At 33.5% G+C, this 27,290-nt stretch overlaps 1 protein-coding gene and 1 long non-coding RNA gene across 5 annotated transcripts in view; one reads left to right on the forward strand and one right to left on the reverse strand.

Annotated features, from left to right (window-relative positions):
* Window positions 1-15,698, reverse strand: part of LOC308634147 — a 59,685-nt gene extending 43,987 nt beyond the window's left edge. The window contains exon 1 of the long non-coding RNA XR_014018962.1: window positions 15,185-15,698. This is a non-coding gene — a long non-coding RNA (uncharacterized lncRNA). The remainder of the gene's footprint in view (window positions 1-15,184) is intronic.
* On the forward strand, window positions 955-26,439 carry PDCD4 (programmed cell death 4). 4 transcript variants are annotated; one of them, XM_081267754.1, is made up of 13 exons: window positions 955-1,082; window positions 4,547-4,651; window positions 9,898-10,200; window positions 12,002-12,096; window positions 13,822-13,935; window positions 15,710-15,931; window positions 17,243-17,340; window positions 18,204-18,318; window positions 21,680-21,787; window positions 21,992-22,102; window positions 23,238-23,377; window positions 23,883-23,911; window positions 25,722-26,439. In XM_081267754.1, exons 2-12 carry the CDS (start codon window positions 4,609-4,611, stop codon window positions 23,893-23,895), a joined length of 1,362 nt encoding a protein of 453 aa, XP_081123880.1. In that variant the 5' UTR covers window positions 955-1,082; window positions 4,547-4,608; the 3' UTR covers window positions 23,896-23,911; window positions 25,722-26,439. The 4 variants fall into 4 exon arrangements, with proteins under 4 accessions (XP_081123880.1, XP_081123878.1, XP_081123879.1 ...); XM_081267752.1 differs by lacking the exon at window positions 23,883-23,911; XM_081267753.1 differs by lacking the exons at window positions 23,883-23,911; window positions 25,722-26,439 and adding an exon at window positions 23,464-23,827.
* The last annotated feature ends 851 nt before the right edge of the window (window positions 26,440-27,290 follow it).

The raw sequence follows: 27,290 nt of genomic DNA on the forward strand, positions 1-27,290 counted from the left end.
TTTGACCTTTTCCTTCTTCCTTCCTGCAAACAACCTTCTCTTAGCTCCTGCTAGGTGCTTCCATTTACTTGCTCGTGCTCATTTAGCACATTATTAAGCACCAGTGTCATAACCATGCTGTGTGGAGCAGATATCCTAAGATTTATTACATAAGACTAGGATATATTTGCCATTTTTAAAAGAGCATCCAAAACACTTTCCCCATTTTAACAAATTACTCCAAAAGAACTCATAAGGGTGTAAAAGGTTCACATCCTTTTTGTCCATCATCTCAAGCATACTCATGATGTCTGGCATCCCACTTTGGGCCAGATAGTCAGGAAAAGGGGTTCTAATTTCAGCTTCCCCACTAACTTTCTGTAAGAACTTCAGCCCCTCTCAGGATCTCTGTTTCTGCACCAGTAAAATTCAGAATTGAGGTTCAATCAGTAATTCCCAAGGTATTTTCCAATGGTTGTGGGCATTCGCTAAGAGAAACGTAGGGGGGGGGGGCTGCACACAGTAGGAGCCAAGGAGTAAGCAAGGGCCACTAGGCGAAGGAACTGGAGAGGTTGGGGTTATTCCCCTGAGGTTGTCCAGAAATGGAGTCAGGGACCCTCAGGAAGACTAAAGCCTTGGCTACCGCCGAGTCTGGTGAACGCTTTGAGGAGGCAATGGGTGAGCTGGGTCAAGGAAGCCTCATCCTAGCTCCCCACCCCAGGCTCAACCCTTTTGCCCAGTTTTCATCCGGGCGCTGTCTCCCAACAACCCGGAGCTGGGACTACCCACTCGGTTCCCACTCCCTTCACTGCGAGGAGCCTAATGCGCAGGCGCCCTCCTGCGCGCCCCCCCCCAACTTTCCACGTTTCACTTCCCTCCCTTTTCCTCCTGGGCTCCAGCTCCGCCGCTGCGATTGGCTAGCGGACCTCTTAGTCTAGGCCAATAAACGCCGCTCTGTCGCCCCCGTGTTACTGGGTAGAACAAAACAAAAACAAACAGAGCGAGAGGGGCCAGAGACGCTCCGAGGCGGCGGCAGAGGCTGAGGAGCGGGGTCGGGGCCGGCGGACCGGGGACCTGGGCAAGCGGCGGCGGTGGCCCGAGGGGTCAGTACCGGTGGGCACGGTTCGCACGCTCGGGAAGACTGTGCTCTCTTCCCCTAATCCGGGTCCCTCCTCGGAGACCGCCGCACGTTGGGAGGGGGAGGGGGCGTGGAGGCCGTGGCCGGGTCCTGGAGGGCGGGCGGGGGTCAGCCGCCTCCTCGAAATTTGCTGGAGGGGCGGCCCCCGCCCCCCCACCAACGCCTTGGCCTGCGGGGGGCCGGCGGTCTTCACTCCTCGAGGGCCCAGCCCGGACGCGGCGGCGCGGGCCCGCCCCCTCCCCCAAGCCCCCTCCTCACCTAGTGGGGCGCTCGCGGGCGGGCCGCCTCGTCAGGGAGCCCCCTCAGAGTTTTAATATTGGAGAAGAGATTGGAAGTGTTTCCCGCGAGACCGAAATCCTGTGAGGAAGGTCTTCGCCCTCCCCGCCCTCTGTCTTCCCTCAGAGAAGCCCACAGTGCGGCGTTCCCGGCCCAGGCCCGGCACCTACGGGGACCAGCGGAGCTGGGGGCCTTGGGGGTCCGGGCGCGCCAGCGGTGGGCCAGGAGGTGGGCCGCTGGGGCGTGGGGAGGCGAACACGTGCCCGCCACCCAGCCCTGCTCCGACTGCGCTGTCCCCTCCTCCGGCAAAGGGTCTCCTTAAGTTAAATATAGTCTCCCAGAAAAAACCAGAGGGCAGGGGAGGCCGCTTTTGTCTGCTGAGTGTGTGGATGTGGTGCCCTAACGTACACGGAGTTTTTGTGAGAGCTTAGAACTGTCTGCGGACGTCAGTGTCGCCCATCTCCCCCTGGCCCTGGTGCGAACTGGCTACGTAGCCAGCAACCGTAGGCTCTACGGATGATTAAAAATGCAGCTAGGTGTGCGGCGGGTCGAGAGCTTGCCACCTGTTTTTAACGTGAAATTTTTACTGGTGATTTTTAGTTTTGCAGTTTTTTGTTAATGGGATACTATTTGAGAAGCCACCATACACGTTTTAAAAAGGAGGCCACAGCAGATATGTTCGAAATTTAATTATTGTTACGTATGCCCTTAATGTTCCTTCTTTATAGGTTAATTTTATTCCTTAGTATCCCAGTAGGCGTCTTTTAATATAATTTGATTGGTTTGTCTCTAGTAGTAAATGTGAAGGGGAAAATAGGAATGCAAAAATAAGTGCTAGTTGGTTAATTTCTATAATGCTGTCTTTTGCATTATAGTGGTAGAATCCAGACCTTATAAATCCTTCTATCTGATTTTAAGTGCTGATAAGTATGACTGGAGCCTGGGAATGAAAACAAGTAATTTTCTAGTTGACATGTGCTCTAAACTTGACTTCCAAAAATGGCAGAGTAATTTATCAGATAAATTTCAGGAATTACATTGGAGAAAAAACTATTCAATTTCAGCCTTAATTTTTTCCAACTTGTATGTGTAGTCTTATTTTCTCATTGAAAATTAATTTTTATACATTAGTATGAATGAACTAGGGTTTAATTTTTTTTTTACACATTCTGAAGTTGTGGGTAAGAATCTTTTAAGAATGTTAAATAGAAAAAAATCTACTTTGAAGAGTAAAAACGTGGAACATTTTTATCATTTATTTTTTATTATAAAGTGTTTTAATCTTTATCATTTAAACCACTTTCCTGCAACTAAATATGTGACTGAACTCTTGATTTCTTGATAAGATTATCATTGTTTAGAGACGACTTTTTTGTGATTACTTAAATAAAACAAATTTAGTTATAGATGATAGTCCTTACCTGATAATTTTCTTTGCCCAACTCAATACCTTCTGTATAATAGTTTAAAATAATTTTGTATTATTCAGAAAGCAGTATTTAAAATTTTGATTTAACAATAGAAGTCTATGCTTTTAATAAGCTTCTCTTTGTTAACCTTCAAAAAGAATCTTCCTGTAGAATATTATAAAATCTTGTACTGGATTTATAAGGTCTGGATTTCTAGTCTTGGTTATTCCACTGAGCAGCTGTCTCTCCTTGGCAAATCACCTACCTTCTCTGAATCTGTTTAATTGTGTGCAGAGTGGAATACCTACCTTAAGGTTGTCCTGTGAGGTGCATGAAATCATACATGGAAAATCATTTTGAACTATAAAGGCTTTATAAGTTTTGGTATAATCACTTTCTTTCTAAGGTTCTGTAGGAAAAACTCTCAAAGATTTTATTTACATCAAGAATGAAAAAGACCTTTAAGTGTTACTTTAGTTTAAAAAAAAAACAGGTCATATGACAAATGTAACACATTATCCCTTTCCTATAACATACTGAAATTAAACAGTGTGTGGCATTTTCAGCCATGGAAGGTACTAAATGTTTTTGGTTTGCAAATTATTTTTGTTCATATATCTGTATGAATCTCTATACATATTCATATTTTAAGATTCATTTTTCCTAAATCCAGAGTTGGTTGGAATTATAATGAAAAGTGATTATGTAGAATCATGTCAGTTTATTCTGAGCAGACTTAAGAGAATGATCTTGCCAGTTTCTTAATTTCTGAAGCAATATGATAGCATCTTAGCTTAAGGATTACCATAATAAGAAGTTTATAACTTTAGCATACTCTGTATTTGTATTGGTTTAACAAGTTAATACCCACTCCCCATTTTTTTTTCTTTTCTTTTTTTTTTTTTTTTTTTTTTAGAAAAGAGCTATGAACTTAACATTAGCAAGTCCTAGTTTATATTGAGGAATTTAAAAGTCAGTTTCATCCCTGGAGGCATCATCTATCATTTTATCCTAAAGTGATGTCTAACAGCAACTCATATTATATGAAATTTTTTTCCATAATTAGTCATTTTCAGCATTTTATATCAAAAGATGAGCATACTGCTAGTGAAATTACTGTAAATCACTGGAAGAACTTATATCCAGCATCTATGATTTACACAGATATAACACTTGTGTACTTTAAACCACTTTAAAAAAAAATATTTCCAGAGAGATTCTGAAATATTAATTCAGTTATGACTTCTGGCAATATATTTTAAAATATATTTCCAAGAAATGAATTTTTATATTCTTTCTTTCTAATAGCGAGTATTATAAATAATACTTATAAGAAATTGGTAGAGAAATTGGCTTGAATGTGTGTGTGTGCGTGTGTGTGTATATGTGCGTGTGTATACACACACACATATACACACACACACATATACACACACACATATCAGATTTTTGGGCTTGGTATTAAAAGATTTGGGGTGTGTGTATGTCTTTAACTTGAAAAATACACATACAGAAAATAAATCTTTAATTCCATGTTTAAAGGGTGTATTGGCATATGCTGAAATCTTGTGGTATTTTTATTAAACTTGTCAAGAAAACTGGAACCAGATGTTAATTAAGTTACGCTTGCTGTCTTTGAAAGTGAAATCTTAAAAATAGAATTATCTTTTTTTTACTGTGTGCTTAAATAAATTGAATTTGCCTAATTATATTAGTTTATAAAATGTTGATTTTTTTAAAATAGATTCTAAAGGAAGACTTCCATTTGGTAATTTGTTTAATCAGTGCAAGTGAAATTAAGGAACAATGGATGTAGAAAATGAGCAGATACTGAATGTAAATCCCACAGGTGAGTAGTGTTTTGTGACAAGCATTAGACCATTCGATAGTAAAACTGTCTTTAAACACCAGCTTTTTCATGCTGTAAGAAAACAGGTTATATTATTTTTAAAATCAAGTTTTTGTTTATTAATATTTTCACATGGGGTTGTTAGTGATCTTCAACATAGACTTAGTTAGCATCTTTGATATCCTAACTATTTGTTTGAAATTGAAATTACTTGTGGTATTTTCCCATGGTACTTCAATAGCACATTGATACCATAAAAATAAACATGGTTTTGTGGACTAGATGACTAAATGCTGAGTAAAATGTGTTTATTGTGTAGCTTTCAGAATTTTCTTCCCAAAGAGTTAATTAGGATTGTGCAATATGTTAATAATCATATTAGTATATTTTAGATAATTATTTACTTAATAGTTTTATTAACATTGAAAGCTTTGTATTTTTCTGTACTCTAAAATATATTTCATGGTTAAATACTACAGCTTCATTTCTCCAATGACTTTTATTCACTGTTGTGTACAACTTTAGTTTTTTTTGATCTTGATTTAAAGTAGGCTAGAAAATTATAGTTGAAAATTCACTCCAATAATTAGTGATTATTTCTGTGCTGCTAGATATAATAGGTAAGTGAATACTGGGCATGGTGGTACATACCTGTATACCAGCAGCTCTGAAGGCTGAGGCAGGAAGATCACAAATTCAAGACCAGCCTCAGCAACTTAATGAGACCTTGTCTCAAAATTAAAAATAATTTTGTGGCTTAGTGGTTAAGCACTCCTGGGTTTAATCCTCAGTACCAGAAAAAAAAAGTGTTTCATACCTAGGCTTCTTTTCTGCACTGTCCAGTACAATAACCACTAGCTATTTGTGGCTATTCTGAATTGAGATGAAGGAAAATCTCAATTTTTATATTGATTACATGTTCAAATTATATTATGGTTATATGAGATTGAATAAAACATAGTAAAATTAATTTTACCCATTTCATTTACTTTAAAAATTTTTTTTTTAGTTGTTGATGGACCTTTATTTATTTATTTATATGTGGTGCTGAGAATTGAACTCAATGCTTCACACATGCTAGGCAAGCGCTCTACCACTGAGCCACAGCCCCAGCCACATCTCATTTACTTTTTAATGTGGCTACTAGAAAATTTAAAATGATGTGGCTTACATGCCATTTCTATGAGAAAGCACATCTCTGAGATTTATAATTTTTGTTTTCTTACTACAATAAGACATCATTATAACTCCTCTCCCCAATACTAAGGGATTTATTCTTTAGTATTTGGGTAGGCATGAGACAGACTTTGCAGTAAATTCTTGCTATAGCATATAGTCCCAGTCAAACTAGTGTATTAATTCCAACTTCTACATTTACCAGTTTTGTTACTTTGAGGAAGTAGGTTATTTACATGACCTTCAGTTTCCTTATATATATAATTGGGTTATATACTTCTATAGGTTTATTTTTAGGATTAGTGAGATATGTATGTCAAGCATACAACACTTATTAGATATGTAAAGTACTCCTAAATTTGTTATTATAATTTTTCCACTCATTGTACACCAGAATTGGAAATGTGATATTCTGATACTTTGGACATATAAGTTGAAGTGGTTACTGCTGAAATGTCAGAGAATTCACAGAGAGGGAATTAGTACATGGTAGAAAACAATTTTGAAGTTATCACATTCTCTGTACTCAGTTTTTTTATCCTTTTAATTTTGATTTTCTTAAGTCAGATTAATAGTGATTTGATTTGCCCAAAATTTAGGTGAGTCTGAATTGAATAGCAAGATATTAAAAAAAGCAATCGATATAAACATGGGTTAAAAATAATAAGGTCAGGGGCTGGAGTTGTGGCCCAGTGGTAGAGTACTTGCTTAGCATATATGGGGCACTGGGTTCAATCCTCAGCACCACATAAAAATAAAATAAAGATATTGTGTCCACCTAAAACTAAAAAATAATAAGGTCAAATTAAACTATTCCTAGAGAAAATACTGCTGCAGACACATAAACGTATTTAAGAAGGTGCTAAAATAGTTGGAGAAAAGAAACTCATGGGAAATAGATATGTTTCAATTAAATATTTTAATATTTCAAGAGACAGTTTAACACCTTTTATTATACTTCTAAGTCCTTTATCTTCTGGACTGTTTATAGTTTAATGTTAGCATAATGAAAGCAATATATTTCAAGTGATACTGTTTTTCTTAACCACCCATTCTTACTTGAAAACTCCATCTAATTTGTCTATGTCTGGTCTATCTCCTTTCCTTTAATCTTCTGTTGATCTTCTCTACATTCACTCCTTTGTTCATCCTGTCTTTTTAGCTATCAGCACTGCTGTATTCTTGTTTTATGTTTTCTGTAGTTATAATCTTATGAAATTAAAAATGTGAGTTTGATTCCTGGTCACAATCCTTTCCAGATAGGGTAACTTTTCAATAAAATATTACCTTCTGAAAAGCGGGGTTAAACTTCAATAACTTGTATATAGAGCTTTTTGAGGCTTTAAGACCATATATGTAAAATGACTGGCTACCTGAAGTCTAGTGTGTACCAGGTAGAACCTGGTATCTCGTAGCTTAATGATAGTAACTGTAATGAAAAAAGAAGAAATGATAGTAGTGCTACTATTAAGATGATAAATTATTCTTGCTAGTTTAGTTATGATGATATCTCATTCATATCTTGTAACACTAGCTTCCCACGACAAAAACTTGTAAAGCATTATTTTACTCTTCCTAAATCCTGAATCTATTCCACTTGAAAACTGTTTTTTTCAAAGTGTGACAGTATTATTAACTCCAGTTACTACTATTAACCTTTTCCAATTAGCTTGTGACTGAATTACTGCAACATTTTCTTAGCTGGTCACCCCCTTTACATTTTATGTTTTTGTCTGCTATATTTTGATTTTTAAAAACTTAAAAAAATTTTTTTAGTTGTAGTTGGACACAGTACCTCTATTTTATTGATTGATTGATTGATTGATTGGTGCTGAGGATTGAACCCAGGGCCTCACATGTGCTAGGCGAGTGCTCTACTACTGAGCCACAACCCTAGCCCTATCTGATATATTTTGTATTCCTCCCTGAAATTGATAATCTGCACTCCTACCTATGATATCAAATCTAAGGTTTAATGATTTGAACGTGGGAGTAGTCAGCAGTGATAGTGTAAGGTAAGCAGGGGAAAGATCACAAATGACTTTAAATTACAATGTAAAGATTTTACATTTTATTTTATGATAATAGGAAGACCTTTCAAAGGGTTTTCAGTGTGGGGATGTTTTGGACAATCAGTCTCTTCCATTTGGAGGCTCGTTGGAAGATGGAAAGCAGGAAGATTACTTTTGAGACTAATGGGATAATTTGAGTCCACTTAATGTTTTATTTTTGTTTTTGCGGGGCGGGGGGTTTAGGGGTACTGGGGATTGGACTCAGGGGCACTCAATCACTGAGCTACATGCCTATCCCTATTTTGTATTTTATCCAGAGAAAGGGTTTCACTGAATTGCTTAGTGCCTCACCATTGCTGAGGCTGGCTTTGAACTCATGATCTTCCTGTCTCAGCCTCCTGAGCTGCAGGGATTATAGGCATGAGCCACCGTAACCTGCATGTTTTTGTTTCTTGATTACAACAATGTTTGTTATTAATTTTTAAACTTTTTGTCAGGAGTTTTAAGTGTGAACCTTTTCAGAATTTGATTAGAATTTTTAGTTTCAACATATCTTAAAACATTAAATCCCATGTACATAGATGTGATGCACTGTAGTTATAAGTAGGCATATTTAAAAACATTTAAGAACTGGGCATGGTGATGCACACCTGTAATTCCAGCTACTATGGAAAGTCTGGGTAGGAGGATTGTAAGTTTAGGGCCAGCCTGGGTAACATAATGGGACTCTGTCTCAAAATAAAAAGGGCTGGGGATGTAGCTCAGTGGCAGAGTGTTTTCCTAGCATGCATGTGGTTCTTGGTTGAGTCCCTAGTACTTCAATACAAAAAAAAATTTTTTTTGAGTGATTCAGCTCTGACTTGAGTTAACCATTGATGAACAAAACCAGCCCAGTGATAACTAATTCAATAGCTTTTCTGATTTAAAAAGTTTTCAGAGCAAAGCCAAATGTCTCCACATGATTTCTATGGGCTTTTGAGGTACCAGAATGAAGGATGATTTGCAAAGTGTTGGTAATAAATAGAAACACAGGTTAATCATGGTCATGACCTAGTTGGAAAAGCAAGATTGTTTCAAAAGAAATAACAAACTAATTTCCATGATGTGTTAAATGAACAGTGTGTGACTATTAGTGTAGCTGTGACTAGAGTTGTTATATGGAAGGAGTCGGATTGAGGTATATCCTAAAGAATTTTGATAACTGAAAGAGCAAGGGTGAAATTAAAAAGGGGATCATATAGAACTCCAAATCTGTTGCTCTCTTTTAGGGTATACTGTCCAGATTTGTTGCTCTCTTTTAGGGTATACTGTCCTTTTAAGCTGGAAGATTTCCAGATTATGCAAAGTATAATAATATGAGTCAAATTTGGGGAGATAAATTAGACTTTGAGATGATGGATGTGAAAACAAACCTTATCTTGAAGGCAGTGGAACATCAACAGTTCAGCTCATAAATCACATATGATCACGTATTGGCCAAATGTCTTTCATTCTCTTTGAGTTACTGATATTTCCTAACCCTAACAGGGTAACTGTACTTCATATGGCATGTTTGGCAAGTCATTTAAACACTCTGAGCTTTAGTTTACTCATTTGTATAAATGGTATAATAATTAACTGCCAAGTCTTGTGGGTAAACAACAAAGTATACAGTGAAATGCCTGACAAATAATAGACTTTCTGTAAATATTAATTTATCTCCTTTCTCTCAAGATTCTTCATCTTGTTATTTCAATTGCTTAACTCTCCTTGCTCATAAATGTCTGATGTTATGGTATTGATATTGATATAGATTTTATGATTAAACCTATGAGATAACATTTTAAGGACACCTTGTTAAAATCAATGCCTTAGTTTATTTTCCTTAATAATGGGAAAAGTAATCTTATTTGGTTGTCATTTATTAGATTGAGTCATAGGAAATTGCCAATTTGTGACTATTAACATACAGAAATGGTAATTTCATGAGGTTCACCCTTATCAAACTCAGGACCATACCTGGTAGAACAGTGGATATTTAAAACAATACTTAGTTTTCTTTATTTTTTTCCTTTAAAGATCCTGATAATTTAAGTGACTCACTCTTTTCTGGTGATGAAGAAAATGCTGGTACTGAGGAAATAAAGAATGAAATAAATGGAAATTGGATTTCAGCATCCTCCATTAATGAAGCTAGAATTAATGCCAAAGCAAAGAGAAGGCTACGTAAAAACTCATCCCGGGACTCTGGCAGAGGTGATTCAGTCAGTGATAATGGAAGTGAAGCCCTTAGGGGTGGAGTAACTGTGCCAACCAGTCCAAAGGGAAGGTTGCTGGATAGACGATCTAGATCTGGGAAAGGAAGAGGACTACCAAAGAAAGGTTGGTATATACCACGTGCAAAGAAACAAATGGGAAAAAATTGTGTGGTTCTTGTCCTATGATTTCCTTGTTCTAGGAATGAGAGAAATTTAAACAGTAAGTTTTATGGTTTGTATATATCTTTGCATAGAACAATTTGAGGACCATCTCATTTTTTCTTTTGTTGATTCTTTTTTTTTCTTGTTTGAGTACATTTAGTTTTCTCAAGCTGAACTTAACTGTTACTTCCAGCAAAATATGGTATATACTGATGTTTTTCAGTTATGAATTGTGCATTTACTGCTTTTGAAAGTAGTAGTCAGATTTACCATACCTCTTTTCTAATGAATTTTTATGTCCATTATTAAGAATAATAAATAGAAATTTAGTAACATCTGTACAAAATTTTAATGTTTTCATAGATATGGTTCTGTGTGATACTGTATCTCCAGTATCTGGAATAGTGACTAGCACTTAAAATGTGTTGAGTGAGGGGTCTTTTAGCTTCTGAATGATTACCACAGCTTTAATTTATAGCCTAATTATAATTTTGATTCTTTTCTGGTGATTAATAAAGTGCTTGGGCCAGGTGTGGTGGTTCATGCCTGTAATCCTGGGCAGGATGATCACTGGTTTGAGGCCAGTCTTAGAAATTTAGTGAGGCCCTAAGCAACTTGGTGAGACCCTGTCTCAAAAAAGGGCTGAGTATGTGGCTTAATGGTTAAGCGCCCCTGGGTTCAATCCCCAGTATCAAGAAAAATTAAAGTGCTTAGAATGAGAAAAAAAGAATGAAATATGGGGAAATTGTATTTCAGCATCTTCCATTAGTGAAACTAGAATTAATGCCAAGGCAAAAATATGACTATGGAAAAAAACAGTGTTCCTTGAGGGGAAAGAAGAAAAAAAGAGTTATAAAGGACAAAACATTCAGATAAACGGAAATTATAGTGTTTTGTTAGCAATTGCTTTTGCTTTTGAATACTTCTCCAATTATTGTTTGGATCAAAATGAAACCCAGTTTATCAGATTCTGGTTTACTTTGATGGTAAGGATTATACTCGAGGTACAAAATAAATTTCCAAAAAAGAAATATTGATGATGTTATAAGGGTTCTTAAATATATAGTATATTGGGCCTTATAAAAACATTCTAGTAAGTTAATGTGGAAAAAACATCTTAGAAAGGTGGAATTGTTAAATTCATACTGGTTGGTATATAGAAGAAAGAAATAGTTATTAGGCCTGTTTATGCCTAAATAGCAATTAATTATTTGTAACATTTTGCTAATTGCAAAGTATAATACATACTTTTATATCTGGAGTATTTGATTTTAAACATTAGTAAGTGGGCATTGGTATTTCTCTATTAAATAAATAATTTTTCCCTTGTTGGGTTTTCTGGGCCATGTTTAATTGGTCCAACATATTGTTCTTTTTTGGACTTTAAGAAATGCCAAAATTTAGAGCTCAATTACCCTAAATAGCTATATACAAAGGTCCTTGGTATGGCTATTTTTCAGATCATTTTTTTCAATTTTGCTTTTATTTTAAAACATCTGCTTTTTAAGTTTTTACCTATATAACGTATTCAATTTGCTGTTTTAAGAAATAGTTTATAAAATATACACAATCCAATATTATTGAAAAAAGTGATCTAAATAAAAGCTTTCAAATATAATTTTCAACTTGAAAAATAAACTAGCATGAAATTAGAATAGTTTTTAAGCTATTACTTAACATTTGTACATTTAGAGTTATTTCAGATTTCAGCTAAAATTTTTGAACTATTAACTTTTTCCTTTTTCAATTCTAAACTTTGTCAGGTGGTGCAGGAGGCAAAGGTGTCTGGGGTACACCTGGACAGGTATATGATGTGGAGGAGGTGGATGTGAAAGATCCTAACTATGATGATGACCAGGTATCAATGATTTACTTTTTAAAGATATTTAAAATTATTATAAATTTTTGACTTCTTGTTTGAAGTTTACTCAGATTTGTCAAATGATATTGTATATATTTATATTTTATACTTATATATACTGCATATGTATCTAAGTCATATATTTGGTACTTCTCAAATTGCTAGGTTAATTTTAGTTTAGGAAACCCAGTTATCTCATAGTAACATATAGATAATTCTTACTTGGTTTCTTTGACTCAAAAGAAGGTAGGGGCTGAGGCTATAGCTCAGTGGTAAAGTGCTTGCCTCATGTGTGTGAGGCACTGGGTTCAATCCTCAGTACCACATAAAAATAAATAAAGATACTGTGCATTCATCTACAACTAAATAAATATTTTTTTAAAAAGGTAAAGATTTTCAAATTAGGATTATTAAATTCTCCATTTTCAATAAATTCTGTTGAGTTACTATAATTTCTATAGTATGATAATTGAGAAAATTCTAACTTTTTTTGAATATAAAAATTATAATTAGGCTTCTTTTTAATATTACTATTGAGGATGGTAATGATATGATAAATTTTGTTTTGGGGACATATGATTTTTTTCCCCTAGGGATAATGCTGAGAATAGAAATTTTAAATGGTTTTATAGAAAAATTTTAATGTATTTATCTTTTTAATGGAAAAATTCCACAAGTAGAGCAAATAGTGTGATGAATCTACTTGTATTCATCTCAGTTTCACCAGCATCAATAATTAACTTGCAGGCAGTCTTGTTTCATTCTTTATTTTCATTTACTCTTCCCCATCTGTTGCCTTCTCCTTTTACCATGTTCTGGATTATTTTGAAGCAAATAAGATATTATGATACAATTTTTAAAAATATTGTCTTTGTATAAGATAGGAAATGATGGTGAGGATTTTAAACAGGAAAAATTCAATATATGTTAGATTGTTTTTATTGTGTATTTGTATATATATATATACTTAACTAATAGTTGAAAATGAAAATATTTCTAAAATAATATGAAATATATATTTAAAACCAGTGGGATTTACATACTGTAAAATCTACTATTAGTCTTTCAAGTGTATTTTGTTAGACTAAAGCCAGTCACAAATTGCAAATAAATATTTCAGAGATTTTTTTATAATAGGGGCAAGAAAAATGGTTTGGTAATGGGCATTAATCATAGCTCTTTTGAAATTTCAATTGAACAGTGCTTTTCCTTAGAGATTGTTCAGTCAGTACAATATTAATCTCTTTTAAACTTCTATACTTTAGACTTTTATAATATTAATCATGAAGGATTTGGTTCCTTATTTGTAAAAACTTGACAAATATTAGGACATATTTATGAGGTACTACTTTATCTTTAAAAGTAAAGTTTTAATGAAAATACAATGTATGATAGGAAGCCATCTTCAAGAGTTTTGCTTATTGAAAAACTGGTTTTGAGAGTAATATAAAAAATTAATACAAGATATAGGGGTTGGGAGCAAATCATATATTTGCTATGGTGAGTGGTTCTAATCTGCATATTGGCTTATTGAAATCTGAGTGTATAAGAAAGGATGACGTGTGTATGCTATTTTTATGTAATATGATCAAAGCAGGTAGCATGTCTTTATCTTGCCCTAAATGGGGATTACTAACCAGTGAAAGCATAAAGTTAAAATTTCAGTTTATCTGAATATTTTGTTCTTTAATTTATAACTTTTTTTCTCTTTTTCGTTCATAGGAGAACTGTGTTTATGAAACTGTAGTTTTGCCTTTGGATGAAAGGGCATTTGAGAAGACATTAACACCAATTATACAGGAATACTTTGAGCATGGAGATACTAATGAAGTTGCGGTAGGTTTAAAGTTGCAAGTATAATTTATTCAGTATAGCAGAGAAAACACTTATTATAAGCAAAACTTAACTAGAGCAATCTTGGATCACTGAATGTGCTTAAGCATTTCCTTTTGCACAAATAAATTTGTAACTGAGAATGGAATAAAATCTTGTTACATTAATAAATCAGTTCTTGTTCTTGTGTATTTGGGATTTGACAAGATTTTCATGCCATTTCCCTCCCCGAAAATGGCACTATACACTATTTTTTAAGTATATGTACATTTATAACACCTATTTTTATAATTTACAAAATACACTTTATCAATTTCAGGGCATTTATGGATCCTTTGATATCTCATCAGGGACCTCAGTTAAGAATGCCTGACTTAGTTTCATTGTTTTGGCATTTATTTCAGTGTTCTGGATTTGGTTAAAATTTATCTTTGTGCTCTGTCCAAAAAACAAAGAACCACTGATGTAAAGATTTGCAAAGGAATGTACACAGCAGAAACAAAGAGAATAAAGTTAAGTAATTTTGAGCAATCTAGAAGTTAAGTAAAATTGGTTTCATCAGGATTACTGGATTAAGATACAATTGCAACTCTTGAGAAGACTTTTTATAATTTAGATTTCTTAAAATTGAGACTGGACTTTCTTGATTTGTTACCATGAGGTTTGGATTCTTTGGATTTGTAGGATTTCAATATAAAACAAATATTTTTTTTAGTGTATACCATGTGGAGGAATTTATGATAGGTTATTCCTACCCTTTTGAATCCCAGGAAGTGAAGGAAATGATATATACATATAGATTATTAAAATATAAGGTGAAACACTCTATTATAGAAGAAGAGTGTTAAGGTCCTGTGAAGGCAGGTACTTAAAAATCTGTGAATACTATGATTAACTGAGTAGTGCTCTGAACAGAGTGTTGTGGAAGCATAAAATGGAGAGCAATGGAAGAAGTGATTCTAAGCCATCTGAAGCATGATTAGATGTTTGCTAGATAAGTGTTTGAAGAAAGTTTTTCAGTAAAGTGGACTATCATGTTCAAAAGCAATAAGTTGTTCAAAAGCAATAAGTTATGGAATAAGATAGGATGTAGGAAGAGATTACTAACTAGGACACTAGTTAGATGGTTGTGAATAATTCTGGCATTCTTCTGGTAGTAAACCATGATTTAACAATTCTAAGAAAACTCTGAGTAAAGAGGAAGGCATTCATAAGTAGTTGAGTTAGAATTTAACCTCTGGGGTCATAGTACCTGTATTCCACTTCAAGTTTGACCACTCTTGGGCACCCTCAGCCATTCCTTTTTCTGTGAAAAATTTAAAAATTTTAATTACTTTTTGGTATGCTGAGTAGGATAATTTAATACTCAAAGGCCTAATTTGAGTATTAAATGTGGTAATACAAAGTGGCTGTTATAATGCTGTATTATAAGTGGTCATTAAGTATTAGTTGCTGTATTATATTTTTAATAGGAAAATTTCACTTTATCCTAGTATTTAAAACATTAGTCCTATCTAACAATAATGGTTTAGGATCTCATTGAAGCTTAACTTAAAAGTATAAATTTTTGTTTCTAGAGAAAGATTTGAAGAAAAGTAAACAGCTTATGATAATGTAAAATGCAGTTCTCCACAAGTGCCCATCACATAGTATCCTAGAAATAATACTAATACATTGTAAAGGAGAGGGTTAGTTACTAACATCACATTAGTAATATGTAGTTTAATGAACTATTTTCACTGTAGTTTATATTCTTTTTAAAAATTCTTTTGAATAGGAAATGCTAAAAGATTTAAATCTTGGTGAAATGAAAAGTGGAGTACCAGTGTTGGCAGTGTCCTTAGCATTGGAAGGGAAAGCTAGTCATAGAGAAATGACATCTAAACTTCTTTCTGACCTTTGTGGGACAGTAATGAGCACAAATGATGTGGAAAAATCATTTGATAAATTATTGAAAGATCTACCTGAATTAGCATTGGATACTCCTAGAGCACCACAGGTTTGTATCATTCTTTTTATTCATTTCCTTTCCCCTCTATTCTTACAATTGTAGAAATAATATATGTTCCTAGTAAATTTTAGTAGGTGGAATGTGAATAGGCCACATTGCCTCCCATACAAAAGTAGACCTCTAACATTATGGTGTCCTACCTTTTATTTTTTCTATATGAATGAAACTGTGAATCCAACTTTATCTTTTCTCCTGTGCTTGTGTATGTTTTAGAATGTGTGTGTGTGTGTGTAGCATATATATACGGGATACACACAAACAGGGTTTTGTCTATTTATAGTATATGTAAGAAGTAGCGAGGATTTTTAAAAAGTACGTTATAATTGAATTTGCTTATGTGTATTATAAAAAGTTCTTTGTAACTTTGAAAATGTGAAATTGCTGCTATTAAAGTTTTTAATCAAAGTTTTAAATATTAATTTAGAAATAGGGTATAGAAAGGTCAGTTTCTAAATGCTGTAGTGCTTCCTATGACAGAAGTCTGTGGAAGGTATTGAGCTGTGATTCAAAAGTGGATCTCTTTTTCTCTCCACGCCAGTACATACTTTAAGAAAATAATTACACGAATTTGTATTAATTATAGAATTTTTGAAAAATAAGAGCCAAAATGAGTAAAGTCCACAAAAATAACTACTGTGAAATTTTGATGGTGTTTTCCTTGTATTTTATTTGTTTTATATCAGTATATGGCTTCTACTTATCTTTGTATTTTTGTTTAATTAGAAAATGGAATTGTACCATGTATGCTATTTTGTAAACTGGATTTTTCTCAGACTGTAAAATATGGTTAATATTTTCTCCTATGGCCACATAGTGTCCCATTTTATGTCTGTATTATTTAGTTACACCTTCATTATTAGACACTGAAATTGTATACAAATTTAATAATAAATACTATGAACAAATTTCAAATAGTTTTATACAACTTTTCTCCCTAAATTTCTTTAATCAGCTTTTTAAAGAAAACTTGACTTATTTTTTAGGAAAGGTTTCTCTTGACTTTTAAGTCATTCATTTAACATTTAATAAAGTATCAGGCAGTATGCAAGGTACTGGAATTCAGTAGTGGGCAAAGCAGATGCGGTCCCTACTCTGATAATATTGAACTTGAAGATCAAGATATGGGAGCATATGCCAAGCATGACTAATGGGTGCCAAATAGCTGTTTTTGTATAGTCCAGCATGTCTTTTAGGCATTGACTGTGTAGTTAAACCAGTCTTCATCATTTACGTATTTAGAAATTGTGTCCTATATAGAGCTTTTTTTTTTTTTTAATATAGATCTCTTTCTTCTTACAGTTGGTGGGCCAGTTTATTGCTAGAGCTGTTGGAGATGGAATTTTATGTAATACCTATATTGATAGTTACAAAGGAACTGTAGATTGTGTACAGGCTAGGTAAGTAAATTAATTTTCCTACTTGAATTTATCAGCCATTCTGGACATCTGTTTGTCACTTGTGTACATTCTCTACTTTTAAAACAATGAAAAGATTTTTGTCATGATACAACAGGAAGAGGGTGGTAACAAAATGTGGAAATTCTGAGTTTTAACTGATATATTAGCTACCTTCATGTCATGTCACTCTTCTCTGTATGTCTGTGTCCTGTTTGTAAAATGAAATTATTGGATGTGGAATGTTCTTTAAGGTTCTAACATTCTGCAGTTATTTCATATTCTAATAAGATGGACAACATTAACAGAGGGGCCTATTAGAATTTTGTTTTTTATTTATTTACTGTAGAAATATAATGTAGAAATATTAGAAAATTATATTTTTCACTCTTGTTCTTTTTCAATCATAAGCTAGATGTGATATTTGGGAGTTTTGCTATATGATTTTTCTTAACTTCTTAGAAATTTAGAAATAGAGAAATGGACTTAGCTACCCATCTTGGTTTTTCCCAGTTCTAGATATTAACTTAATTTTCTAGGGCTACTTTGGATCACAGTGGAATGGTACTTCTGGATAGAAAGGCATGGATCTAAGTAAAAGATATATATAAATCTTCCTTTTCTCTGTAGATCAACTGTTGGGTAATATCTTTTGATTTTTCTTGAGAAATGGAAGTGATAGAACGGGAAAATCAAATTTTTACTTCCATTTCTATTTTGAAAATAATTTTAAAAACAAATTTTGAGTTTTTTATTTCTTGTATTATATCAGAGTTTTTAGAGCAATAGGATTTTGTGATCTTTATCTATAATTTGTAAACCTCATGCATGTCCAACTGTCAAAATTAAATATTTTGTTTTTATAGAGCTGCTCTGGATAAGGCTACTGTTCTCCTGAGTATGTCTAAAGGTAGAAAACGTAAAGACAGTGTGTGGGGCTCTGGAGGCGGGCAGCAGCCTGTCAATCACCTTGTTAAAGAGGTACCTATTGGGTTTTGTTTTTAACTTAATTTATATGTGTTTCTGTGAAAGGAAAAAACTGCCTGCTAATGGGTATTTTTGTGGGCAGAAATTCAACTTAGTCTTAGCTGCAAATGGAAAATTGATCCTTTTAAATTAACCTTATACCCTCTTACTGTAAGTAATGTGCTAAATTATAATTATATAGTTGTTAATTTTTTTCATTTCTGTGACTTAAAAATGATACTGTTAAAACTTTTCATGAATAATTACAAGAAGGCTGTCTGAACTTTTAAGGAATGCCTGAAATCTTTTTTTTAACATATTTTAAATTTTTAAAATTTAAAATATGTTATAATGAGATTATTTTGTAGTTATTCAGTAAGTATGTTTTTACATGGTTAATTTGAAACTGAATAGTGTCTGATCATAAGTGTGAATTATGAGCACTAGAGCAAATCAGTGTTATATTTTTGTGAGGAAGTTCACTACCTTATATGCAGTCCTTAAAAGAAAAAGTAATTGAATTATTACATTGAAATGCCAGATTTATTCCCTATGAAATTATTTTTGGTGTTTTATAACAACAAAAAAAGTAATTTTCTTACATAAGTCATATAATTAATGACTTAAAATTTATGTGCTTGTGATTTTTAACAATCTTTTCATGTGGGAATAATTTTTATTTTTAATCTTTTTTATATACAATTGATTTAATATTATATTTCTAGTTTAAGTGTTAAGGAGCACAAATGGAAGGTAGAGCTTTGACTATTTTTGCATATTTGTTAAAATAATAATTGAGTGAAAGTTTCTAATGTCACAGTGTTTCAAAAAAATTAATTATTAGAATAATTTGAGGTATAAAAATGGCCAAGATGCCAGGGCAATTAGGAAAGAAAAAGAAATAAAAGGACATTCTGATTAGAAAGGAAGTAATTCTAGCTCTAATTTGTAGTTAGGAAATCTAAATAAATCCACAAAATAAGTTCCCCAAACAAAAACCGTCAGCAATTCAGCAAGGTTGCAGGATATAACATCAATATAAACAATTCAATTCTAGGACTGGGGTTGTGACTCAGTGATGGAGTGCTCGCCTAGCCTGAGGTACTGGGTTCGAGCATCAGCACCACATAAAAATAAAATACAGATGTTGTGTCCATCTACAACTAAAAAAAAAGTGAGGGCTGGGGATGTGGCTCAAGTGGTAAAGTGCTTGCCTGGCATGCGCCGGGCGCTGGGTTCGATCCTCAGCACCACATAAAATAAAATAAAGATGTTGTGTCCACCAAAAAAAAAAAAAAAAACCTGAAAAATAAATATTAAAAAATTCTCTCTCTCTCCCTCTTTAAGAAAAAAAGTGAAAAAGTTCAATTCTATGTTAATATAGTAGCAATGATGATCTAAAATAAAACAGTTACATTTATAGTAGCATAAAAAATAAAATACTAAGAAATTTAACAGAATAAATACAAGTCGTGTACGCTGGAAACTGCCAAACACAGCTTAAAAGAATCTGAAAGACCTAAATGGAAAGATATCCCATGTTTATGGATTAGAAGACATAATATCATTAAGATGGTGGTTTTCTCAAAGTATTTTGAGAAACTGACAAACTGAGGTGTTATATGAATTATTTCTCAATAAGCATGAGATAACCTCTATCAATAGTGAGTTTCAGTTTGACATTATTTAGATATTTATTTACATGAAAGGAAAGTTTGGACAAAGACTTTTTTGTCATTTATCATTCTTAAAAATTCGTGGAATCTGAGGGGGAACATTTTACCTTTTATGTTGCAGAAAATATTAAAAACTAATGAGTGCATGGCACATGCACATCCCAGCAACTTGGGAGGCTGAAGCTGGAGGATTGAAAGCTCAAGGCCAGCCTTAGCAATTTAACAAGGCTCTAAACAACTTAGCAAGATCCTGTCTCAAACTAAAAAATAAAAAGCATTGGGGATGTGGCTCAGTGGTATCCTTGGGTTCAATCCATAGTATCGCGGGTGGGGGGAAGTCAAAACCAAGTAACATAATTTAAATAACAAATGTTAATAGGTAATTATAAAGCAAAAGTGCTTTATTCAAGTGCTCTGCTTTAAATATTTACTTTCTTAAAGCATGATAGTAGGAATTATTTATCAGGATGTATTCTATTTAATTTTTTGGTATTGGTATTGAACCCAGGGATGCTTTACTATTAAGCTACATCTCCAGTGTTTTATTTTTAATTTTGAGACAGGGTTTCACTGAGTTGCTGAGGGTTTCACTAAATTGCTGAGGCTGGCCTCCAACTTTCGATCTTTCTGTCTCAGTCTCTCATTGCTGGGATTATAGGCATGTGTCCTTACTCCCAGTCAGTATGTATTCTAATGATAAAATTTTAATTTACTTTTTATGAAAATACATTGTAAAAGTTGAAAGTAGAGGATACTTTAAATTATTTTATTCAATCAGCCAACATTCATTGTGTTGTCCACTAGATGCAAGTGATTTTATAGGGAATTTATGAGGAAGGGAACATTTCTAGTTGAAGCCCTTGTGAAGAATAACTTTTCCCACCATTTTTTAGAGCCATAGATTTTATTGAACAAGCTTGAGTGGAAGAGCCCAGAGTTTCTTAGCCAGGCATGTTCTGGTACACCTGTAATCCCGGCTACTTTGGAGACTGAAGCAAGTTCGAGACCAACCTAGGCACTTTCATAAGACCCTGTGTCAAAATAAGAGAGATGGGGATGTAGCTTAGTGGTAGAATGTTGCCTACCACATGCTAGGCCCTAAGTTCAATTACTAGTATTGGAGGTGGGGGGGGGGGAACTTAAGCTACAATTGGAACCTGAACTATTGATGAATATTTTTAGATAATGGGTTTCAAATCCTCACTTGTAGAGAAGAGGAACTACATGGATATCTTTGCTCTATGGAATAATGCCTCATTATTATCTTATTTTTGGCTCCCATTGCATTATTAAGATCATCCTGATAGAAATGAATTATTTTGTCAGTTCAAAAATTCAGAGAGACTTTCAGTTAGTGCCCTCTAGTGGTATTTAAAAATCCTTTATTTTTAACCCTGAGGCATTGTGGTCACAATCTACTTGTAGATTTCAGTGACCTACTTGTAGATTTCAGTGATTATTCAGACACACTGAAACACTGTATTTGCTTCATATTTATTAATCATTTAAAAGTTGGAAATCTTTTAATTATGAAAAAAGTTCCTTTATGAGAGTACCATGCCAAGTCTGTATTTTTTTAGAGAGCTGTTTATGACTTGCTCTTTTGTCTCATAACATTGGGATAAGGTTTAAATAAATTTAGGTAACACAACTTTTTAAAAGTCAGAAATTCTAACACATTCAACTTTTAAATCCAATAGATTGATATGCTGCTGAAAGAGTATTTACTCTCTGGAGACATATCTGAAGCTGAACATTGCCTTAAGGAACTGGAAGTACCTCATTTTCACCATGAGCTTGTATATGAAGTAAGATTACTTTGCCTTGTTAAAGAGAATTTTTAAACATTTATTTTTGCACTGTAGTGACTAAACACTTTTTAAATAACATATCTTATAAAAATATTAAAGTGGTTCTTAAATTTTTAAGATTATTATAAAATCAGGATCATATATTAAAGGGAGCTTTCATATATGAATTAATGAATAAAAAGTTATTCATTCAATTTTTAGGCTATTGTTATGGTTTTAGAGTCAACTGGAGAAAGTGCATTCAAGATGATTTTGGATTTATTAAAATCTCTTTGGAAGTCTTCTACCATCACTGTAGACCAAATGAAAAGAGTAAGTATAATATTTTGAAAAATTTTTAGGCATATACCTTATATATACTCAATAAAGACTATGAATCATCAATGAAAGTTTCTTTTAGGCACATTTAGTGTTGTTATGCCTATAGAATTTTTTTAAATGGTAGTGTTTGAGGTCTGAAACACTTGGAACATTATTTTGAAAGAAACATTTCAGTGTTTTTTTGCCCGTTTTGAAAAAATGTGACTGTTTTCTCCCTCATGGGTTCAGTTTCTAAAATATGACAATTTCTATTTCATATCTAGAGAAAAACATGAACTTTTTTTTAGAGAGAGAGAGAGAGAGAGAGAGAGAGAGAGAGAGAGAGAATTTTAATTTTATTTTTTATTTTTTGGCGGACACAACATCTTTGTTTGTATGTGGTGCTGAGGATCGAACTCGGGCTGCATACATGCCAGGCGAGCGCGCTACTGCTTGAGCCACATTCCCAGCCCAAAAAAACATGAACTTTTAACAAATTATACTTTTTTCCTATTTAAAATTGTGTTATTGAAATTTGGTTGATGTTTTTTATCTGCCTTGGGGTTTTTGAAAAGGTAGTAAATATAGATAAATAGACAAGGATTTTATCTGTTTATTTGCAGCTCTTTTGAGAAAAGTTTTAAAGAAAACATTCTGTAAGAAATGTACTTTACTTTTTTTTAAAATTTTTAATATTTATTTTTTAGTTCTCGGTGGACACAACATCTTTGTTGGTATGTGGTGCTGAGGATCGAACCCGGGCCGCACGCATGCCAGGCGAGCGCGCTACCGCTTGAGCCACATCCCCAGCCCCTGTACTTTACTTTTCAAAATTCAAATCTGACTTGTTTTACAGCATAAACATTTGGCCTTAAATATAGATTGATGACATAGTGATGGATTGTTTCATGACATGTATTTTTTATTTGTTCTTAAAAATTACTTATACATGACAGTAGAATGTATTTTGATATATGATACACATGGAATATAACTTTCCATTCTTCTGATTGAACATAATGCAGAATTACATTGGTTGTGTAATCATATATGTATATAGAAAAAAGTAATGTCCTATTCATTCTACTGTCTTATGACATGTGTTTTATATGGACTAACAATTCTGTACATAATTTCATTGTTTCAGGGTTATGAAAGAATTTATAATGAAATTCCGGACATTAACCTGGATGTCCCACATTCATACTCTGTGCTTGAGAGATTTGTAGAAGAATGTTTTCAGGCAGGAATTATTTCCAAACAACTAAGAGATCTTTGTCCTTCAAGGTACTTTTATTTAAATACTACTATCTCAATATAAAATCCTGTATGAGGTGCTTAGGAAGGTTAAGCTGAGTTTTCTGTCATTACAGCTCTTTCAGAAAAATAATAGTATCTTCCCTGAAGTGATTGAAGAGCAAGAACCATGTTTTGAGTTTTTAGAGAAACAAGGGTAAAGCTTGTTTTGTCCCCTTGTATGTGTGTATAGGACTACTTCATGAAGCACCAGTGTTTGAAGCAGAATAATTTTGTGGAGCAGTTCTGTGTTGTACCAGACTCTTAAGTAGTTAAATGTTATTTCAGAGTAGGTATCATCACCTACAAGAGAGAAAATTGAGGCTTATGGAAGTATACTGTACCTTTGAATATTGAGGCTTATGGAGTATACTGTACCTTTTCTAAGGTCACATGACTAGTATATGGTAGAGGACAAATATAATTTCAGATATTTTCAGGCTCCAAAGATTTAGGCTTTTTTCCATACTGTGTGGCTTCCTTTGCTTTATTATAGGATGAAGAACTGAGGCTGATTGTTAGAAAGTATGTTCGTGGGTATTCATGCATGTGTGTGTGCGTGTGTGTATGTAAGCGTATTTTTCTTTGGAGGTAATTCTAATAAGATGTAACTTGAATTAGGGATTTTTGTTAATGACACTTATGATGTAATAGGTACATTTAGTAATAGACTAATTTGCTTGCATTTTACATAATATTTTGTAATTGTTTAATCTGAAAAAATTTCTGAACTTTTAAGTGCATTGTGAAAACTGAATTTCAAAAAGTATTTCCTCTTATGGTCGTTTGCTTTAGAAAATTTAGAAGCCATTACGAGAGAAGGAAAAAAATGGTGAAAGATTCAGTTCATTTATTTATCCATCTATCTATTTATTTATTTATTTTGGGGGCACTAGGAATTAAACTCTGGGGCACTAGACCACTGAGCCACATCCCCAGCCCTATTTTGTGTTTTATTCAGAGATGGGGTCTTGCTGTGTGGCTTAGTGTCTCGCCTTTACTGAGGCTGGCTTTGAATTCAAGATCCTCTTGCCTCAGCCTCCCAAGCCACTGGAATTATAGGTGTGCACCACTGTGCCCAGCAAAAAGATTGAGTTTAATGGCTTTGACAGAAATGTTTAGAAATGTCGACCTTCATTTATGATGGCACCATTCGTAAATGTACTAGCATGCCAAATGGCATCAGTAAAATCACTCAACTTTGGCAAGATTTCTTGCTGTTTACTTCTTTATTTCCCTGCCTAAATCTCATAGTATATAGTGTAAAGCCTTTATATTCAATAAAATGTGGCTGGTTTCCACTTAGCCACAATTAAGTGTGAAAAGGGGTCAATACCACTATTTTTTAAAGTTTTTCAGCTTCTTTGAAAATGTTGATTTCTATTATGGCTTTACTCTTGAGGGTCATTGTAGGAGATACCTAAATTTTCAGGGTATTCCCAACAACTTTGACTTTTATCCTCTATCCTTTTGCTTATTTGGGCTAAGTGCACATTTGTAATGGTCTTGCATGTTTATGTGTGTTAGTTGGGATCCGAGAGTAAAGGCTAATTTTCCATGGGATCTCTTTTCCCTTTACTGCTTTAGGTTGCTGGCTAGTTGTTCCTCTTGGAATGTTGCTACTACCTATAGCTGGAGTGTGGTCACATTATAGGGAAGGGCTTCTTGAGTTTGAAATGCCAAGAATCCCAAAACGGGGCATAACCTAGAGTTAACTGGATTGATTGGTTTTTCCACATTCAGGTTATGGGTTTTCTATAGCTGAGAAAAAGTTTTTTAAAAAATTTAAGTTACAATGGATAGTGTGATAAGTTCCATATTTCTAGTATGTGTAATTCTCAATTACATTATTAGTGTTTCCTATTTGGCTTAGTTTAGCTTTTATAATGTAACAGAAATAAATATTTGTAACAGAAGTAAATATTCTAAATAAAATATTTGCCTTAGTTTTCTATTTTAACTTTAAAAATATAACTCCAGTTAGATAATAAAACTTATTTCAATAAATAAGCTTTTAAGGGCTGGGACTGTAGCTCAGTGGGTAGAGCCATTGCCTCACACGTGGAGGCACTAGGTTTGATCCTCAACACCACATAAAAATAAATGAATAAATATATTTAAAAAAATTATAAATAAGCTTTTAAACAAAACTACTCAGGTTTTGCTGTTCATTTGCTATTTTATGATAAGATGTGTAGCAGGGAAAAAAAGTCTTTCAAAACAAGACATGTTGACCTTTTCATGAACAATAAAACCCTTCAAAGTTTCCATTTTTTTCATTAAATATAGTCAGAATTTGTCTCTTTCATATTTTTATTTTTATTTTTCATTACAGGGGCAGAAAGCGTTTTGTAAGCGAAGGAGATGGAGGTCGCCTTAAACCAGAGAGCTACTGAATATAAGAACATATAAGAACTCTTGCAGTCTTAGATGTTATAAAAAAATATGTATCTGAATTGTAAGAGTTATTAGTTTTTTTTTTTAAGCACTTGTTTTGGGTACAAGGCATTTCTTTACTGAAATTTTATAAACTTACATTTAAGGGGAATTTTTAAAGGAAGTGTTTTCTTTTTCTTTTTCTTTTTTTAATTTTTGAGGTGATAAAGGAGGGACAGAAAAATGTCCGCTTACGTGGAATATTCTAATAAGCTACTTTTTCTAAGTGCCATGTTTATGACCTAATCATTCCAAGTTTTGCATTGATGTCTGACTGCCACTCACTCCTTTCTTTCAAAGACAGTGTTTTTTGTAGTAAAATCACTGGTTTATACAAAGCTTTATTTAGGGGGCAAAGTTAAGCTGCTAAAACCCCATGTTGGCTGCTGCTGTTGAAATACTGTGCAAAGTTATTTGTTTTAAAGAATTTTTTAAAAAATGAGTTAGTCATGAGACTTATTCATCTTTCCAGGGAACATACTGATTGGTCTTAAAGACTAGACAGTTAAGTAAATGGTGGCTGGAACATCTATTTTTCTACAAAACTGGAAAAAACGATCCCGGTTCTACAAGAATGTACAACAAAATAAAACATGTGAAGCAGTGTTGATTCTTTATTGGGAGTAAATTTATTTTTGGTCTTTAAAAAAATTTTTAAATTTCTTATCCCTGAGTTTGATCCGCAGCACAGCAAAACAAAGACATAAAACCCTTTCTAATTTCATGCAGCAAATATCAAACCATACAAGGATGTACATTTGGGCTATGGAATTTAAGCTATATTCTTCACAAACTTTTTAACTTTAAGTCAAAAGTACATACTTAAATATTTAAGTCAAAAGTACAATACTTTTAAGATTATAATGGGGAAAAATGCATGCATAGTTTATTGATCTGATCTATAGCTTATTGAAATTTAATGTGTGTATATATATGTGTGTATATATATACACATACGTGTGTGTGTGTATATATATATACATACACACACACACACACACACACATATATAAAAGGTATGCTTACACAAAATTATTCTCCAATGACTGAAAGCTTTATATTTACCGATGGTTTGGGGGGGGAACAAGCTGCCAATAAATAATTATCTAAAGAATGATCATATTTCTGTTTCACGGACCGTAATTGCTCAACAAGGCCTCAATGTCTACAATAATTTAAATTGCCTATTGACTGCAGCAAACCAAGGATTTTTTTTAGTAATAATTTACAAAGACTATTCTTAGCAACATATTAACAGTTTTAGGTACAGCTTTTTACCTCATATAATTATATATATTGCTTATATAATTATAAGCAATTTCAGGTTTTTAATTGGGTTTGATAGCTGGACGATAAAGGTAGTAATGTAATTCTTTAGTCCTTAAAATTAGTATAATTAAAAGCCTAGCTGATTATAGAATAGGTGAAGAAACCAGTTTGGTTATTGTAGGATCATTTGGGTCAGGAA

The sequence above is a fragment of the Spermophilus citellus genome (assembly GCF_964194105.1).
Source record: "Spermophilus citellus genome assembly, chromosome: 15".
NCBI classification, from domain to species: Eukaryota; Metazoa; Chordata; class Mammalia; order Rodentia; family Sciuridae; genus Spermophilus; species Spermophilus citellus.